Source organism: Aquila chrysaetos, chromosome 26, assembly GCF_900496995.4.
Source record: "Aquila chrysaetos chrysaetos chromosome 26, bAquChr1.4, whole genome shotgun sequence".
NCBI classification, from domain to species: Eukaryota; Metazoa; Chordata; class Aves; order Accipitriformes; family Accipitridae; genus Aquila; species Aquila chrysaetos.
In genome coordinates this window covers 1727644-1746618 of record NC_044029.1, presented here as the reverse complement: position 1 = coordinate 1746618, position 18975 = coordinate 1727644, and the positions used below count along the sequence as shown (strand labels likewise).

Sequence of the window (18975 nt, the reverse complement as noted above, 5' to 3'; positions counted from 1 at the left end):
TCGGTACCGCACCTGCCCAAACCAAAGCTTCATCCAGCTTCCATTCACCTCCCATGTCCTCCACCTCTCACAACCGCGGCCGCAGGCAGAAGCTCCCGCAGGCCCCGGTACCGCTGTTTGCTCTTGTGTGAGGGTTTCGTCTGCCTGTGCCTGGGGTGAGCTCCTTCTCTCAGGCCTGGGCAAAGGTCTGCACTAGAACGGGGGCCGCGGTAGCTGGGCGGTGGCCGCGCTGAGGGCTGCGCTCTCCCACACAACCTTTTCTCCCCGGGACCGATTTCTCGCCCGTGGCTGAGGGCTTCCCCCCGCTACCGGGGTGCCCCAGCCCTCCTCCGCGGAGACGAGGGCGGAGGCGGGCCGCTCTGCCCAGAGCCCTCAAGGAACGGCGGCTCGCCGCCAAGGCAAGATGGCGGCTCCCGGCCTCCCACAGAGCCCGACGCCGGGTCCCGCTCGGCAGGGACCGCCCGCCCGCCCGCCTGCCCCTTCCGCCGGCGGGACCGCCTCCTCCTCCCGGCGGCCCGCGGCCGGCATGGCGCTGCCCGGTGCTTAGGGCCCCACGCGTGGCTATCGGTGCGGGGCTGCCCTCCTCCCTTCCCGCCCCGCCGCCATGAAGAGCAAGTCCTCAGCCCACAAGTCGGGGAACACGCACCGGGTGAGCGGAACCGCGCCGCGTCTCGTCTCGGTGGCCGCCGGGGTCGTTCGTTTTTCGCCGTCGGTGTTCGGTTTAATGGTAGCGCCCGGCTCCCGCAGGAGGCGCGGGGGGAGCCGCGCCGGGTCTCCTCAGAGCTGTGAGGGGGTCGCGGCCGAGCCACCCGCCCCGAAGTGCGCGGCTTCTGCCCCTCAGCCCGGCCCTCAGCGACGGCTCCGGGAGCCCGGGCACCGTCCGTGTGCACCCACCGCTGCCTCGGTGTAGGAAACTGACGTGATTTAACAAAAAAAAATAATAACCCCGCGGGGGTGGTAACCTGGGCGTTTTCACCACCGCGGTGTGGAGGGCTGCGAGCCTTGGTTGTGCAGAGCGAGGCGGGAGAGGGTCGGTCCTGCTCCTCAGCTTTTTAAGCGTTTTTGGGGTTTTTTTTTGCCTTAAAATTCTGGTAGGAGTGTTTACAGATTGACAGGTACTATCCCGCAGCCCGTTGTTACAAGTGGGGTTTCTGTTGGCGGCATGTGTGCTATTGAGAGGGACTTAGAAGGGCCGTTCTCAGAATTGAGCAAGAAACCTATACGTCCTTTTGTTTTACAGTTTCTTACTTTTTCGGAGCGCTTGAGCAATGTTAATATCGATATTATTCATCGGATTGACAGAACTGGAAGCTACGCTGAGGTGAGACCAGCAATTGCGGTCATTTTCTGAAATCACATCGCAAGCAGATATGCTCCATGAGAGATTCACTTTAAGAAATTTATTCAGGAGGAAATTGGAAAGAAGTTCCTGCAAGAGTTGCTTTTCCTGGAGCCCCATTTCACGCTTTGTTCCCCTTTACTTTTTGACCTGCTTTGCAGTATTGCCATGCTGACAGTGCCACCCTGATGGCTTCCATGTGGCTGGTGGGCCTCTGGGTGTTTCTGAGCATGGAAGGTGCTGCTGTGGCAGTCAGCAGTCCTAGGACCGGACCTGCAAAGACTCACGGGTGCAGAGTACTTGCAGTACTTGCAGCATGTGTCTAAAGCGTGGGCATGTGTCTTTATAGATCATAAAGAAGGGTAATTTATATGTGTCCTATAGATCATCATTGTCATTATAGTGCTTTGCAGGTTATTACCTCCCGGCCTGCTGGATTGTTCTTCTGAACTTCCCACTCAATAGCTGTGAGGATGCCAAAAGAAATCCCAAAGCATTTGTGCTGGGTGCTAGATTATCAAGGCCAGTCAACAGAGGTCTAAAAAGCAATTATGTAAACAAGTTCTGTCACCAGAAAATGTTTTCAGATGTGTTTTGAATATGGACAGAAAAGTCTTATTTTCAGGGATATTCCATAGCACCTTTTGAAAGGAAGTCATCAAGATTTCTTGAAATATTCTTAAAATGTTTAAGGCACTTGATAGTTTTCTTCATTTGAATCTCTTCTCTTTGCAGGCTACATTCATTAGGGTCGGTAGCTATTATTTTATCTTTGTTTTCATAGGAGGTTGAAACCTACTTTTTCGAAGGACTGCGGAAATGGAGGGAACTGAACCTCACTCAGCATTTTGGTATGTCATTTTTATTCATGTTTCCTGCTTTCCTTAAACTGTTAAAATACGTTTCTTCTGCATCCAGAGCCCAATGGGAGATTTCCTATTGACTGGTTTTTGGACTGGGCTCTGTAGACCTATTATTCTTTAACATCCTACATGTTTACCAGGAACTGGAGTAGTTTTCAGGGTTTCTCTTTTATGCTTTGAACAGTGCAATTCTACAACGAAGTGGTCAACAAATGCCAGTCCTTCAACCAGCTGGTCTATTACCAGAATGCCATTGTGCAGAGCTTGAAGACACATTTGCAAGTCGAAGGCAGTCTTGCTTATCAACCCCTATTAGAGTAAGTATATGGTGACAAAATATAGTCAGGAGCCTTGACGGTATTGCAAGTAAGCATGAGTTCTGTTGTGAGTGTTCTTTTTCTTTATTGTACCTGAGGAAAATATAGCAATGAGATGCCCAAAGTGGTCGTATTTACCTGAGAGTTTACAGTTCTAAGGCTTCAAAAAAAACCAACTATGACAAGGCAAACAAATTAGGCCGAGTGCTTACTGAGTGTCAGAATATTAATGTGCTTTGTTTGATGTTAACCGTTTATGTCTTGTGTACTGTTATCTGCTTGATTTTTAAAAATCTTAAGATTCTTGCCATCCACAGCTGCCAAATAGGTGATATTGAAATAAAAGTGAGAAGTAAAGGTGACACTGTCTTTCTTTCCAAAGAGACTGTGCTGGATTATGCAACGTTTGACTAGGTTTTTATTGGTTTGGTTTTGAAATGCACTAACACTGGTGTATTTTCTGAAACACAGTCTAGTGGTGCAGCTGGCTCGAGATCTTCAGGCTGATTTCTATCCTCACTTCCATGACTTTTTCCTGGCCATCACCAAGTTACTGGATACACAGGACACAGAGCTGCTGGAATGGGCTTTTACCTCTCTTTCCTATCTGTACAAATACTTGTGGAGATTGATGGTGAAGGACATACACAACATATACAGGTAAGGGCCGTGTTTAATTTCTGTCTTGATCAGCAGTTATTAGATGCTATGGAAATGTAAATGCTACACAAATATGTGGCTTAATGCTTCAGTATGCTTGTTAGCACACTTATGTGGGTTGGGCTGCAGATTTGGGCCTTTCGTCCCCTTTTCTCCTGTGGGGAAGGAAGAGGAAGCATCCACCTCAGCTGGGTAAACAAAGCTCAGAAAAACACTGGATTGTCAGAGCTGTCTTGGAAACCTGTGACCAAGTCTAAATTCAACACAGGTCTCTTGAGTACCTGTCAAGTACCTCAGTCATAGTTGTATCATTTCTCTTTCCCAGCTGCAGACACCTAGACTTAGACATTGAATGGATTTCTTTGAGTCTTTAGTTGTTCCTTTCCCAGTATTTTCCCCTTTATATTTTTCCCTTCTTCCTGTCTGTTTAGTGAGAGAGCAGGTGAGGTATGAACAGTTTTGTATGCTTTGAAACTAGCCAAGTTGGAGAGAGTTACCAAATGCATAGGAGCCACTTCTGGCCTGGGGAGTCCCTGAGCTGCAGGTGGTTGAAGGCTGATTTTGTATATGCTTGTCCTGTTTTTAAACTTTTCCCAGGCATCTGCTTCTGACTGCTGCTGTAGGCTGAATACTGGGCTGGATGGACCTGTGGCCTGTCCCAGTATGACTGCTTGTTCAGTCTTACATTACTGTGGTAGCAGGGCTCTTCTTTTTGTCATAGCCAGTGGGTCCATGTTGCTTCCTCCTGGTTTCAGTATGGAACAGATTGGAGCAAAAGAGGGGTTAGAGATTTCCTCCCCAACCCAGCAAAAGCTGTCAAGCGTATTGAAGAAACATCTGCTTGGCTGTGAATCTGAGGCACCACTCACTCAGCACTGAACATGTGCTAAGTCACCTGCAACTGTTACTGATACTTATCAGAGAACTGCAAATATTTATCACCCCTGTAAATTGTATCTTTAGAAACTTTTAAGTGCACAGGAGAGCCTGTTGGCTCAACTGAAATACAAATCTGGCTTATCAAATCAACTTTGGTTTCACCTACTGCTGCTGAGTATATATATATATTGAAAATTTTGATGCTGCAGTTGAATCTGTGTGGATCCAGAGATTTTAGAGGTATTTCTGAATGCGGCTTAATTTGCCTGGCATTGTCATTTGACCTTCTTTGCGAAACTGCGTTCTCCTCCACAGGGAGAGTGGGAAGGAATTGAGTTGAGGAAGGTATTTGCCCTCTCTAGGAGGACAGATTCGTAGTGTTTGTAAAAGGTGGCAATGTAAACTGAAAACGTAAGTTTTAAAACCAATTGGTGGTAATTCTTGCATTGCTTTTAAGGCAGTGGATTATTTTGTGTCTTTGTAGCCTGTACAGCACCCTGCTGGCTCATCACAAACTTCACATCAGAAACTTTGCTGCCGAAAGTTTTGTCTTTCTAATGAGAAAGGTAAGGGACATGTTTGTACTTCAACGCTATCTCCGTTCTGTGGTGGCACTTGGATTTAATGTGTAATATTAGGTTTTCTCCAAAGAAGGGTTAACAAGGCCTGAAGTGGCATTCAGCATGTCCTGAGTGTCGTTTTTAGTGAGTATTTTACTGAGACGGTCATGCATTTCATATCAGCAGTGACAAATAGAGGCCTTGGCGCACTCTGTTTTCAGAGCAGTTAAACCAAATGTCTGTGGTTCGTTTATCTAAAATGACTAGAAATGGTAAGGTAATCTTGCAAAAGGGAGGCTTTAATTTGTAAATGCACATTTGCTCACTGGCGTTTTCACTAATCCTTTTAAGGCCTTTGTAGAACTGAAATTCTTGTGACAACCCTTTTTGCATTCCTGAGAATCACAGTATATAATGTTCCCAGGCAGATCAGTCAAGATCAGACAGCAGCCTTTCACGGAGTAAGGAAAGGGAATGGTAATTGTTGGTTTTTATTTAGTCATAATATACAAAAGCCAGGGTTCCTGAGACTGGCTAGCAAATTTGAGTATCCTCATTTTTGTCCTAAGTTGAGAGATCTTAATAAAGCACATTTGTTTGATTGGTTGTTTTCAGAGATTGCTGAACTTCAAGTCAAATTCTCTGAAATGAAGAGTTTTAAAATCTTGGGCCAGAAATCCTTGCAAGGTGGTTATAGTTTTGAATGACTGAATTCTGTGTTCAGCTGATACACGTCTCTTTCCACACCAGTGCAGCGACCTTTGTGTTTCAGTTGGGACTGGTTTAATGGTGCATTTATGCACATGTTTAACTCTAAAATCATAAGAATAATCAAACCCATGTATTTCAGCTGCAGTGACCTCAGTAGACCTGTGTATGTCTCAGGGCAGGGGATGCTGTAGTGACTGAATAGCTCATCATTTTTCTCCTTTCAGTTTCCTTCTGTGGTTGCAGAAATAATGAGTTTGAACTGTTGTGGGAAGGCAGGACTAGGAGAGTAAAGTGGTGCCGTGGAGCCGTTTAATTGCCTCTATCCATCTGGCAGCTCTGAATAGAAGATAACTTTTTTTTTTCTCCTTATGTTTTGTAGGTTTCGGATAAAAATGCAATCTTCAATTTAATGCTTCGTGACCTGGGGGAGCACCCCGAGAAGGTGGAAGGTGTAGGACAGCTACTTTTTGAGATGTGCAAGGGTGTTCGAAATATGTTCCACTCTTGTGCAGAGACGGTAAAGACAAGAAAAGATTGCTGGTTTAAATGTTGCTCTAATGGAGCCTTAGGCAGCGCTCAGTGAAACTACTGAGTGTTGTCTTCTTCACCTCAGTGGATCCTTGGTGATAAGCGTGCTGTTCATTACTTAATATGATCTGAAAGCCGCCTCCTAAGAATTTCTTTGTGATAGGAAGGTTGTTTTTAGTAATTCCTATGCAGTATTCCTATATATTAAAATCATACTGCTTGCTGATATTTCAGATTTTAAGTTGCAGCCTTTTTTTTTTTCTTTCCTGTAGTCATTCTAGAAAGAATTGAGATCACTGGAGTATTTTAGCAGTATATTGCACTAACTAATTTTAGGATTGCTAGGTTTATTTTCTAAGTATAAGGACATGATGTGCTCTTTTCCTGTGCAGGCTATGAAGTTAATTCTATTAAAGCTGGGGCCTATTACTGAAGAAGAAATTGAACTACCGTGGGTAACTGTAGGAGAAGCCTTTGAGCAGATGATCAGATCAGCTGTACTCCATATTCATAAGGAGCATTTTGACATTGTCTTCAAGTGCCTGGAGGTACACTGATATTTTTTTTTTTTTTTTTTTTTTTTAAATTCATGAGAGACTGAAAAACACTCTGCATTTATCAAGAAAAGTATTTGTGTCTTATTGGACCAGAATTGGTATTTTTTCTGCTTTGGAAACTTTAAGTACAGTGTCATGTGTATGGGAAAAATCCCACCCTTCTTTTGGAAGTTCACAGTGACCCTGGTGGCTGTGCTCTGCTGTGAGAAGGGAACTGCTGTGTGCGAGACTTGGAGCTCAGTCCCATGTCTGGGCAAGGAGGTTTTGTAGGATCTGCCTTTGCAGAGACAGACATCACAGACCGCTTGCTGGAGTGGGAATGCTAGGGCTTGCTTTATATTGCTGAACTAAGTACACTGGTGGTTCCAAAACCTCTTAGTGACAGTAAAGGGGAGGCTTTTTGGCCTGCAGCTCACTTTACAGCAAAGACCTGAGCTGAACCTGGAGAGGCAAGTTTAAGCCTCAGCCAAGTACTGGAAATCACAGTGTTTTCAGTCTGGGTGTTCCAATGTTGCTGCTTGGGGGTTTGAGGGAGCATGGCTGAGTACCATGGGCAGGGTGATGTACATGGTGAACAAGGGCCTGGCAAGTGTTTTTTACTTACCTGGTCAACATTTAGATGTTTTTACTAGGAATTAGGATTTGCTAAGGGGAATTGAAACCTCTTGCAATTGACGGCTGTGTCAGTTGGGCTCCTCAGAGGGGTGAAATGGGAAGCTGGAGGAAATGGTACACCTGAGCTTTAGGGAGTCCCTCCAGCATGGGTAAATAGTCCTATTTTTTCATTCTTGGAACATTCTCCCTGTGACTATCCATAGTTTTGCAGAAAAGCCCATTCTGTTCCTTCTACCTCAACCAGTATTATAGCAGTTATTGCCTAACTGTCATTAGCTGGTTTGTCACTGGATGTTTTGTATTCCTGGGAGCTGAGTCACTCAACATCTGTAGTTGTGATGAAATCTTGGAAATTGGTGACGTAATTCCCTTCATTTTTAATAAGGCTTGGGTTTTTTTACCCTGGGAACCAGTGGGTGCATGGGGGTATCTTGCTCAAAGGGAAATAATCAGTTAGTCTAGGATAGCTCTCTAAACTGGGTTCAGTTTATAGGATCAAGGATGGGAGTTTATAGTCTCTGGACAGAAAGGGACAGTAATGGGAGTGATCCAGAGCAGCTCCATTGTCTGTATAATGTAGATGATATGAGTAACCTCTCAGCATCCACATTTGCATAATGATGCATTAAGTGTAAAAGTACTTAAGTGCTGATACTTCCAGTGGAAGCTGGGTGCTTCCATACCATTGTGGGTCTGGGGCCGAGTATTTCTCTCTCTTTTCCTCTCCCCTATTTTGTATGTTGTGTGTTGGCCTTTCAGGAGACCCTCGTCTTGGGAGGTATTTGTGTTTCTGTCCAAGGAATCTGGGATAGGTGTTTTTACATAATGGGAATCCCACAGTGTTTCTGCAAGGTTTAATTTGTTGAACATGAACGAGAGAGTCAACAATAGTTTGTTGGGCAGATGAGATATTGATTCTTTAGAATACCTTTCAAATAACAGTAAGTGAAACAGGGTCTGATCATTTCTCTGAGACATTTTGGTTTCCCTTTTTATTTAAACAGGAGTCGCTCTTAGACTTGCAGAGGAAAATAACTAAGGCCAACTGCTGTATGGCTTCAGAGCAGATAGAAAGGATTCTGCAAGCATATCTGATCCTAGTGGAACATGCAAATGGATCCAAAATCTCACTGCCTGAAGATGTCTGTCAGGTAGGTCAGACCATCACTTTAGCTGATATGCCAGAGAAGTATCAATTGAATATGGAAGAGGTGTGGTCAGCTGAAGTACTCGTACATACTTCTGATGCATCAGTGGGCTTGGGATTTTTGTTGAGTGAACAGAGACATTTATCGTGAGTATTGCTAGCTCTCCGATCACATGAGAACTTACCTCTGTACTGTAATGCTGGCGTAGTCCCCCTTTAAATGAACAAGGGGGAAAGCAGGCTGTTGCTTCTAGAGACCAGTTCCTGCCACTGCGGAGGAGACCTAGACCCCCATATCAGTATCAGAGCAGTTCTACCAGATTCACATGCATTTGACCCCATTGGGTTCAAATGTAGGTTTAGGGCCTTCAAACTTCGACAGGACGGTTAGGATTCATTTCTGTGGGCTGAAGCTTAGAACACCATGCTGTCCTGCTCCAGGGACTGTCCAGATCATTCAGACCAGACAATCACTAACTTCACAGACGAATATCAATTTTCTCTCTCTCTTTCATTTCAGATTTTAATAAAAATGTTACAAACACCGGATCTCTCATCATCTTGCTGCAAGACCCTGCTGAACACCATTTCTGCACTCCTGCTGGCTGAGAATGTTTTCTTGCCTGATTCTTTGACCAAGGAAGCTATTGAGAAGGTAACAAAGACTGCTGCTTACAGCAGAAATCCCAGAGTTCAAGTTCCCTAGAGCAGGCTGATTTCAGGACGTTCCACTTCAGGCTGGGAAATCTACTATAAGGTTCCCTTTAGCCTTCTTGCACAGATAAGGGAGAAGCTGCCCAGTGCCTTAAATGATGTCTGCTGAGGTCTTGGGACTCCTTGACAGTCTTACACAGACTGTCAGTGTAGCAATGCCACTGTGGCAGACATCTTTGCAATGAAAACCAGGCTCTGATTCAAACACCTACAGCCTCTGGGGAGAAAGGAGGGAGAACAGGGAAGGGACATGTTCTGCCTTAGATTATAAAGCAGGTCAGTGAGTTGGACTTAGTGGAAAAAAGTACATTTTTCACTAAGCTGCCAAGCATTTAGTGAGCATGGCTTAGCCTTGTGAACAAGGTTCAGCAAATGCAGTTTGATTTAGAAAGTACAGGGGTAGGCATATTTCAGTACTACCATTGCTCCTGAAGCATTGACAGGATTAGCTACATGCATTCCTATCAAGTGCAGTGTTGCAAAGATTAATAGGAGATGCTACTATGGAGTCTGATTCTTCAGTTTTCCTGTTACAGTACCTTATAGTTTTGCAATTTACAGTGTGGACCATGGTTGTACTCTGTATGTAAAAATATATTTGAAAGAAAAGATGTCATGTGATTTACAATGAGAAAACAAGGCTGTTGCAATTGTTTAAAAAAGATCAAATTTCATCTGGTCTTCGGTGTTGGCTTGTGTTGAAGTAAGATTGGTTCTGCCTGTGTCACGAGTCCAGTTTCGCTCGGGAGACGTGGTCCTTCAGACATTTGAGGATATTTGTGTGGGCTTCTGTTAAACTGGAGAAGGCTTAAAGCTGTCCTTGTTTTCTGAAGGGTCTGGGAAATGGAGATCTGGGTGTGTATTTCTGTTGCACATCTCGGCATTGAGAAGCACTGGTCCTGGGTATCTCAAAGGACTCTTCCTATCTTGGGTCCTTCAGAAGCACAGAGGTTGGCTCTGCCCATGAGGTGGTAAACTTTCTGCAACCTGCTACACAGGAGAAATGCTGAATTGAAAGTTCTTTTGGGCTTAAGCTTTTTCCTAACAGTTGGTGTGTCTATGCTGCAGTCCTAGAACTTTCAGCTTACATTTTCCACATCACACTAAAGAGCTACCTAAGCCATCTTTGCACGGAGCCAGCTCAGATCCAGCAGGGTTTGTTAAAAAGAGTTGTGTCAGCGGGGTTTGTTAAAAAGGACTGCGCTTTTCTGTACCTGAACTGTCACTGGAAACAGTATTGCTGTGTGTGCCTGAACTAACAAGCCCTGCTAGCCATGAACAGAGAGCCAGGCTGGGTGTCTCAGAGTTCAGAGCATGGTTGATTCATAAACCAGAAAAAACGTCCCATGGGTAATGGCAACTTGACTATGAAATGCCTCTTGTTAATGTGTTCCTGTCAACCTTTCGCTTGCATCTTGCAGGTATTTGCAAGTGGATTTGAACGGCACTTTCTTTTGGACTTCTCCGAAGCGGTGTTCACAATGAAGCAATTTGAGAGGGTAGGTGGAAGCTTTTGTGCATTTTGTTTACTTTTGTTGCCAAAGAGAACAACTGGGAAATCCATAGTATATCTACCTGCCTTGTATGCCGAAGCATTTTTGTGTATTGACATGATGTTTGTTTAAACTTCTGTCGTGATCTGGTAAGAATGAGAGAGGTTACTTATGCCATTGTGTTGAAGTTTGGTAATGGTGCTCAGGGTTGGAGAAGGTGACAGGTATCTGTGGTCACAAAAAGAAGCTTGCCTGTTGGGAATTAAAAGGGTGGGCTTGTTATGGATGGGATGAAGAGAAGGAGTTCTGGAGAAGGTAAGTGGAAGTGAAGAATAAGGGATGTCTGATAGGTCAGGCCTGGAACTGGTGATCTGCGAGGAATCAAATTAATTAAACGAGTGGGAGGTGAAAGTAAAGTCAGGGATCTGTAATGTCCTGATGAGACTAGATTTGGGGCGAACTGAGTTTTTACATCAAATCACTATTGCTGCTGGGGTAAGAGGATGTCTGTGTGCTGGTGTCTTGGGGCACCACGACTGATAAGTCTGGTGCTTTGCTGGCTCATTTGTGAGTGTTCGGATTCTTCTATGTCTGGTGTCATGTGTTTTTTGTGGATTTGGTCATGATTAAAGAGACTTACCAATTCTTAACACTTTTTTTTTTTTTTTTTTTTTTCCCCTTCAGCATTTTCTTCCGTGCTTTCTAGAGTACATTGAGCATTGCTTCTCTGGCACAGATGCCCTCGCAAAGGATGAGGCGATGGCAATTCTGGCTAAACTCATTCTGGTGAAAGCAGAGCCTCCTACCATTGGTTCAATGGCATTTGAAAAGTATCCTCTTGTTTTCACTGAATCGTCCGTCAGGTGAGGCTTCTCAAGTTTAGCAAACACTAGATGTGTCTGCATGGCTGCAGGCCCGAAGGCAGTGCAGAGCTACATAAAAGTTGCCCCCCAGTATTTGCTGGAGTTGTGTAAATGGCAATGTTGTTGGCAGATTTGCAAACCAAGTGAGATGGTAGGATCCCGTTTTTTCTCGCTGAGATTATTTCAGAAGAGATACTGCTCTGGAAAGATTATCACTGATATAAAAAGACTAGTGAGTGTTGTGGTAGGTGTGTGATGGGGATTTGTTACACCAAGATGCACGCTGCTTCCTTGGGCAGTTAATCTTTGTAGCGAGTGCTGCTGTCCAGGTTCTTATCATTACTAAACTCCTGCCAGTGCCCCTTCTTTCTTCCCTGTATACATACATCTTGTCCAGGAGCTTTCTTGGCAGCAGTACTACAGTCTTACCATAGAGCACAGCTGGGTACCAAAGGGCATGTAATTAATCCAGATACAGCACTGTGCTGGCACAGCTTGACTGTTTCTAGTTGCAAAGCTAGCTTTGTTGCAATGAAGTGGTTGCTTTCACCCTGGAGCCTCTTTGGAAAGATTTGGGGTAACCATTGTCAAGCACAGAATGACCGTTGCTAATCTACTGATAGTGATTGTTCTAATCACTCTAGCTCAGATAATTCAAAACTTTGACCTGCAGAGTGGTGACTTGTATTGCCTTTTATGTAAGGTTTTATCTTTCCTAAAAATATGGAAAACCCACAGAGTGGATTGCTTTTATTTAATAGAGTGGAGGTATTAGGGTTTAGGAAACAGAAGGTTGAGTCAAAATAATTAAATTTGGGTTTGTTCCCTTGTTTTCTTTGTCTGTTGATCTCTCTGGATTTTCAGTCGTATGGAGTACATAGCTGAGAGGACCTTGGACCTGCTTGGGACTTTTTTGTGCTCTTGCAATGTCAGTGGTAGAAATGAAGGCTGGGAGACATCTCAAGAGTTGCATAATCCATCTCCTACCTAGGATAGAAATAGCAAGTCCTGAACCAGTCCTGAAAGATGTCTGACCAAATTGTTAAATGCTCCAATTCTGGAGATTCCCAAGCTGCCCCTGGCAGTCTGTGCCAGTAGTTCGCTTGCTTTATGGTTACACAGGTGTTTTGGTTTTGTTGTTTTTTTTTTTTCCCAGTCCTCAGTGTATGAACTAAACTTCCTTTACTGCAGCTTAAATCCACTGCTGCTTATCTTACCTGCAGGGAACATAAAGAGCAGAATAATTCTTGCTCTTTGCATCCAGCTTCTACAAATAGCAGGCTTTGATCATCAGAAACATCTGAATTCTTTTTTCTCTGGACCCACAACCTTGAGGTTTATCTCATAAATTTTGTTTCTTAAATCTCTAATGATTCTTGATGCTGTTTTTTGTTAGCTTCTGTATTTCTTGAAGGGTGGAGCCTATGCAGTCTTCTAACTGGTCTTGCAAGCACTGGGTGGAATGGAAAGATTGCTGTCCATGGGGTGTGAAGTACTCCTGTTCGTATGTTCCAGTATGGTGTCAACCCTTTCTGCCTGCAGATAGGCTTGTTGATTTGGGCTCAGCTTGTGACTCCTTTTAAGTCCCCAAACTTTTACCTCACTGGTTGTTTTCTGTCGTCCATTAGTCTACGTTGGCATGATCATGGTTTATTGACAATAATCATGGAGACAATTCTCAGGTGCTCCTAGAGGCTATATGTCCTAGTTGTGAGGGTGTCCAACTGAGAACTAGTGTCTTTCCTTCTAGAAATATTATTTGAACTTGAAATAAAGACCTGACGTTTCTTGTGGGCCATGTTTTGTGCTCCTCAGCATGACTAGGTGATATTTTGTGCTGTGGAGGACATTAAGAAGAAAAAAATCCCTTGGGTTGTCCTTTGCTAGAAGTAGCAAATGTAATTTTGAATATCATGGTTGAATATGATGGGAGGAAAAGGAACAATCTCTGATATGCAGTGGTGGGTTACTAAAAAGTTTGGTTTTATTTTTTGCTCTAATACAAGGCAACAAACAAGTAAAAGACAAGAAGGAAAGGCAGAAGTACCGGTGTTGGATCATGTAGTGTCTTTAATCCATTTACCGGAGAAGGAAGACATCACTGACCTTTCACAGCCTTGGGTTGCCTTGGTTGTACTGCCTCATATTAGGTAAGGGATATTCTAAGGTACTATTTCATGTATTTCTGTAATACTGTCTAGTTCACTATCAGAAATCATTTTACTAAGGGAAGGGCAATAATTAATAACCCTAGTTTGAGGAACCCAGGGTTAGAAGGTGGAAAAATGCTGTATGCAAATACCATGAGTCAATAGTAAAGTCAGGAATAGGATATCAGTTTCTTGATTGCCTGCTGCCTAAACTTAGTACTCTAGTACATAGAGATGTTCTTGACACATTTCAGTTTCTGTGTTTTAAGCACTGTCCTCTCTAGACAGTGGGGTGTTTTTTGTTTTTTTCAATAATTATGATGTTCTTGTATGGAAAGAAGAGTTGGAAAGAAGGTGCAATGAATGCTACAACTTAAATTGTGAATTGGAAATAGCAAAAATGGTTTGCTGCAGGTTTCAAACTTAGGGTGAGCTATCTGTAATTTAATACAAGATAGATGTGAAAGAAAGCTTTCATATGTGTGTAGGTGTCAGTGTAACAGAGATAAAAATCTTCCCATTTATTTTGGACAGACCAATGGACAAAGAAAACATTCTGCCCCATGTGACAAGTTTCATAGACTCTCTCTTCACAGCCATTGACAAAGGAAGCCTCTGCAAAGGTCAGTTATGGTTCTTTCCTGTTTATTTGCTTTTTGTTGATACATTAAAAAAACATAAAGCAGTTATTCTGATGACACAAAGCATGAAAAGAATAGCATTGGTGTTGTATGCAAATTTGTTGACCAGCTCAAGTAAAATTAGAAAAACAAAGCTTGAGAGGAGACACCCTTCAGGAAACGATTCTGTGTTTGCTGTTCATGATAACAGTTAGGTGACAGATGTTCTGCAAAGTGGAGGACAGAGATAATTGGGAAGGAAAAGAAGAAAGTGAGAAAAAAAAAAAAAGAGGATGGAAATCAATCTAAACCAGATCCAGGCTGAAGCAGTCAAGTGAAGGAGAGACTATTGACTCACAAGCTCCAATTAGACTATTCCAAACCTATAGTGCAAAGTTTGGGACATGACCATCTCTGACCGAAGTCACAGCACCAATTCTAAAATGCTGCATTTTTCCTCCAGGCATGGGTGGTCACTGGTTGTCTTCCCTCTCTGGCCAGAAAAAAAATGTTTTAACTGAGCTTGCATTGGGCAGGGCAGTTGTTAATCTGGACGATTGCAAGTATTTGGCCTCGTGCCGAAGTATAAGCGAGTATCGGAATGCCCCAGGTTCAGTGTTCATTGTTCTTTGGTTTGAAAGGGCTTGTCTAGAGTCTGGCCTTTTCCCTTTATAATCCCTTTATTAACATTCCTAAATGTATCCACCAATTGGCTCTGCTTTTTCTTCTCTAGTCATTGTCAAGCATGGTCAAGCTTTTTGATTTAGCCCTTTCTTCTATCCTGTTTGCAGGATTTGCGTGCTGTCGTAATTATTTTAGTGGCAATGTACTTATTCTAAAAAAGGAATACCCAAACTTTCTTTTCTTTGGGTCTCATCTTTGGCAGCAGTAGTAGCAGCTCTGCACCAGCTCTGTGTGTGTGCAAGAGGCACATTGCTATTTCTACCTTTGCCCATAAGAGAAAAGAAAACAAATGCAACCTCAGTCCTACGCTCCTGCCTCCTATTGTCCCATCCTACGCTTCTTTGCTTGATTTTCCTCACCTTCCTCCCAAACTAGGGTTCCTGAACACTTTCTTCATCCTCCAGCATTCTTTCCAGCTCCATGATCTCTACAATTCCTTCACCTCCTACTGGGACTCCAGTCTCCTCTCACTGCCTGTGCAAGGCACACCCCAGCCCCGTGCTCCCTATTTGACCTTCCTGGCCTCCAAGGCCTGAGGCAAAGTGCAAATCCCAGAACTGGGTGTTTTTCTACAGTTGCCGTGGAGTGCAGGGAAGCAGGCTTGTGAACTGGGACAGAGCAACAGCAAGTTACCCCGGCAGCTGTTCAGGGGTAACTGCCTGTATGTGCAGTGCTTACCCTGTTGATCATATAAGCGTGTCTATAGTGAGGTGGGAGCTGCTGTCTTTGTCCAGCACAGACGTACTACTACCAAATGGTATGCAGATTACAGTTGAGGAACCTGTGCCCTTACACTATAGATGCAGAAAGCTTCAGCCTGCCATTACTTGCTGTTTCTTCTCCTCTCTTTGAGGAGCTCCTTACGGAGGTTAATGGTGAGCAGGATTTGGCACACACCTGGGGAATTAAGCAACTTGGAGTAGAGGGACGTTTTCAAAGGAATTAACGGGAAATGAATGCTCACTTCCCTTTCATTTCTATGGCAGCTGGCAGCGTGTAAGAAAATTATATCCTTTAAAAACTTTCTTTAATTTGCCTGTTTAGGAACAGTGTTTCTTCTGCTTGGGAAGAGACGAAGGAGAGGGAAATGTTTTTTTGTTTGTTTGTTTGTTTGGGGTGGGTTTTTTTTGTTTGTTTGGGTTTTTTTTAAACAATGTACTTGCTAACTTAGGAGTGTTAGGGGAAAGGAATTGCCCTTCCCCTTTCTTGCCTGGAAGGGCTTTCTCTGCTGTGCTCCTGGGAAACCCTCCGTCCCTGAAGAAGGCTGAGAGGTTTAGGAAGGAGATGCGATTGCTGTAACAAAATTCAGCAAACCCTCCTTCCATTCACTAACAAATATTCAGTCTTTAAGTACATGGGACAGCTCTGGAGATCTCATACAGTAGTGCACTGCCAAAGTGCAGAGGTTTATAGGTGCCTGTGTGCTAGCATCAGTATATATTTTTGCTTCTATTTTGCTGCATTGGTATCACTTTGGGTGGCATTTCTTCATTTCTGAGTGCCATTTATAGCATAGAGGTGGCTGAGATTCCTTCAACAATGCTTAGCTCCAGATCTCTGCTCTCTGTGTACACGGGTGCGATGGAAACAGGTGCAAACTGGGAACTGCTCACAGCTTTCAATGCTGGCTTGCTGGAGTAGGCATGCACTTTGATAGCTAGAGGAGCATTTCCTTTATGGGTTATGGTTAGAAAATACACATGCCAGTTCTGGGATCCATATGTTACCCTACTTCTGTGACTCCAGCCATTTCAGGATGGGCAAGCACCATACAAACACAAGTCAGTGAGAGCTGAGTAAATATACAGGCTGTTCTTGTTCTCTCTCTGCTCCAGGAAGCCTGTTTGTGGCCTGCCAAGCTGTAAGTACTCTTCTTAGTTTGGCAGAGTCTTCTGAAATACTCCATTTGTTACCTGTGGAGCGTGTCAAGAGCTTGGTGACGTAAGTAAACTCTGCCTGTTCTGTGATTCTTCGTGATTCTCCTTGGTACGGCAAAGAGTTGACTTTGCCTTTATGTAGGGGCTTGTTAAATTCCTCTTTGTGTGTTGCCCGCTCTGTTACGCTGGCATGGTGCTTCAGTATTGTGGTTATGTAAGGTAGCAATGTTGTAGGCACTGTTTGTTTGGAGAGCCAGGTAGGTGTAGTGCCTGTTCAGTGGTGTTTTCTCTGCAAACTGAAGCTTTCATAGCCAGCTGCAGGGCAGTGTCAAATACGTTGGTTCTAGTTTTACATAGAAGCACTATACTTAATAACTGTGTGTTACATTATAATGATAAAAGAGACAGGAACAGCACTTCTGAGTTGTGTCAAAAGCCTGAACTTCTGCAATCTGCTGGTGGTGTTGGGATTCCTCCATGTCCTTACATACCCATGTGTGTGCTTGCTCCACAGCGGGAGGAGGTTTTGTATGCTCCATTTTATTTATTATAACTCTATTCTACTTAAAATTAGCACATATAACTGAGTGGCTGAAGGGATTGAGGGAGACCATTAATCTCTCTCCAGCAAATCCTGCTGAACTTGTCATCTCCCATCACTCTTGGGCTGGAGCATCTCCAAGTCTTTGGTGGCTTGAGCTTCAAAACATCCTGTTCAGTTAGGAAATCATGGTGCCCATGTGTGAGGCACGATGGAGACGAAACAACTTGCCCAGATCAGGCAGGAAGTCTTGGCAGGGAGCTTCAGTCTAGTGCTCTTCTGCCAGCTTTGGGCTGGGGGTGTGAAACCTGCTTGGAGCAAGGGATGTAAGGTAGCAGAAGGAGGTTTCCCTGTGGGCTGGCAGGATTCCTGGTGCCTCACCTAAGCCTGGATTATTTCTTTTCTGTTGAAGTTGATCACTGACTGGGCACCTGGGCAGTAGCAGCAGCCCTTGTCTGACATATGCAGATTTGTTTTCTGCAGCTCTGTGTGTGTCGGCCCAGCCTGCTAGCCCCAGCTTGACAAGCCTGATTAGTAAGTACAAAGGAGGAATCTCATGCCTCTTGGGCTGTCATAGGTAATTGGGCTTTGAGGCTGCAAGCCAGCGTACTGGTGAAGTCTGACTTCACCGGTCTGCTGGTGCCAGCAGAGTCTGAAGTCATGTGGAATTTTACCTTAATATTGTTACCATCACTACTGCCTTATTTTCGAATATCTGTATTGTTGCAGTGCTGTCAGTATGCTAATAAAACACTCTGTTATAGCACTTTCCCTTCAGACCCCTCTGCGTTGCTGTTGGCTGATCTCTATTACACGAGGTTGGCATTGTGTGGCTGCCAGGAACCCCTTTCCCAAGAGAATCTAATGGACTTGTTTGAGAAGTTGCATCCTAATATTTCCACTGGTATTTCCAAGGTAATCTGCTTTTTTGAGCCTGTGCAAGATAATTTGTATTTTAACAATGTAATTTAAGTAAACTGAGTTAAATGGCAAAGGCTGACAGGAGAAACATGAGACTGTGTAAAGCTATTACTTCCATAGTATCTGTTTAGGACTGTGTCCATTTCTAAGAGGCTGCCATGCTTCCCTAGAGGTGAATCAGATCAGGAGCCTAATATATTCATTTTGAATTGCCTGCTAGACTACAGGAGCTCATCTGTTTCTCAACTCTAGGAGGAACCTAACAAAATCAGCCTCCTGTGCAAAACATAAACCTCTGTCTAGGTGTGTATGTATCTGCATATTGTAGCCCGCATTCTCCTGCATGCTTCTGACATATGTTTCCACTTTGGATAGGTCCGGCTATTGACTGTTCGAATTCTAAACCATTTTGAGAATCCACCTTCTACACAGATTGAGGTAGGGCTAAAACTTTTCATTTAACATTTCAAAGCCATCTGTGTTTGATGCTGTGTGTGAACTGTTTTCCACTTTGAAGAAACAAAGCATGTGTCTGGTAGAGGTTGTCCTCTGCTTTTGTGTTTTCACATTCCAGTTTTATTTCTTTGTGCCCCTGCCTCCTGATGTTTTCAGATGTGTGAGTTTTGGTGCCTAAGTGGTGGAAAACAGAGCAAGTCCCTTGACTTTGTTCTTCCGTCCAAAATGGCTGGGACTCTGTAGTTTTGTTGAAATACCTTTCAAAGAGGAAAGGATACTCTAACAAAATAAATGTCACTTGTTTGTTCAGGGTGATGGCACAGGGGAACTGCAGCCAGTATTTGCCATATTGCTCCAAGCAGAACTTGTGCCAGCAACAGTAAATGATTACAGAGAGAAACTTCTGCATTTGAGGAAACTAAGATGTGATATAGTGCAGTCTGCAATACCAAGTGGATCTTTGCAGGAGGTAAGCAGTTG

At 43.9% G+C, this 18975-nt stretch overlaps 1 protein-coding gene across 2 annotated transcripts in view; it reads left to right on the top strand.

Moving 5' to 3' along the window:
• The first annotated feature begins 513 nt into the window (after positions 1–513).
• UTP20 (UTP20 small subunit processome component) overlaps positions 514–18975 on the top strand; it is a 64479-nt gene continuing 46017 nt past the window's right edge. For both annotated transcript variants that reach the window (XR_005931488.1, XM_030002953.2), the window contains exons 1-18: positions 514–649; positions 1241–1321; positions 2124–2190; positions 2387–2519; positions 2991–3179; positions 4543–4624; positions 5709–5846; positions 6250–6405; positions 8034–8180; positions 8697–8831; positions 10312–10389; positions 11068–11246; positions 13253–13396; positions 13931–14019; positions 16536–16641; positions 17883–18033; positions 18415–18477; positions 18806–18964. Coding sequence is in view for 1 of the 2 variants with exons in the window: in XM_030002953.2 (XP_029858813.1) it covers positions 605–649; positions 1241–1321; positions 2124–2190; positions 2387–2519; positions 2991–3179; positions 4543–4624; positions 5709–5846; positions 6250–6405; positions 8034–8180; positions 8697–8831; positions 10312–10389; positions 11068–11246; positions 13253–13396; positions 13931–14019; positions 16536–16641; positions 17883–18033; positions 18415–18477; positions 18806–18964 (2142 nt within the window). In the remaining variant the exon portion in view is untranslated. The remainder of the gene's footprint in view (positions 650–1240; positions 1322–2123; positions 2191–2386; positions 2520–2990; positions 3180–4542; positions 4625–5708; positions 5847–6249; positions 6406–8033; positions 8181–8696; positions 8832–10311; positions 10390–11067; positions 11247–13252; positions 13397–13930; positions 14020–16535; positions 16642–17882; positions 18034–18414; positions 18478–18805; positions 18965–18975) is intronic.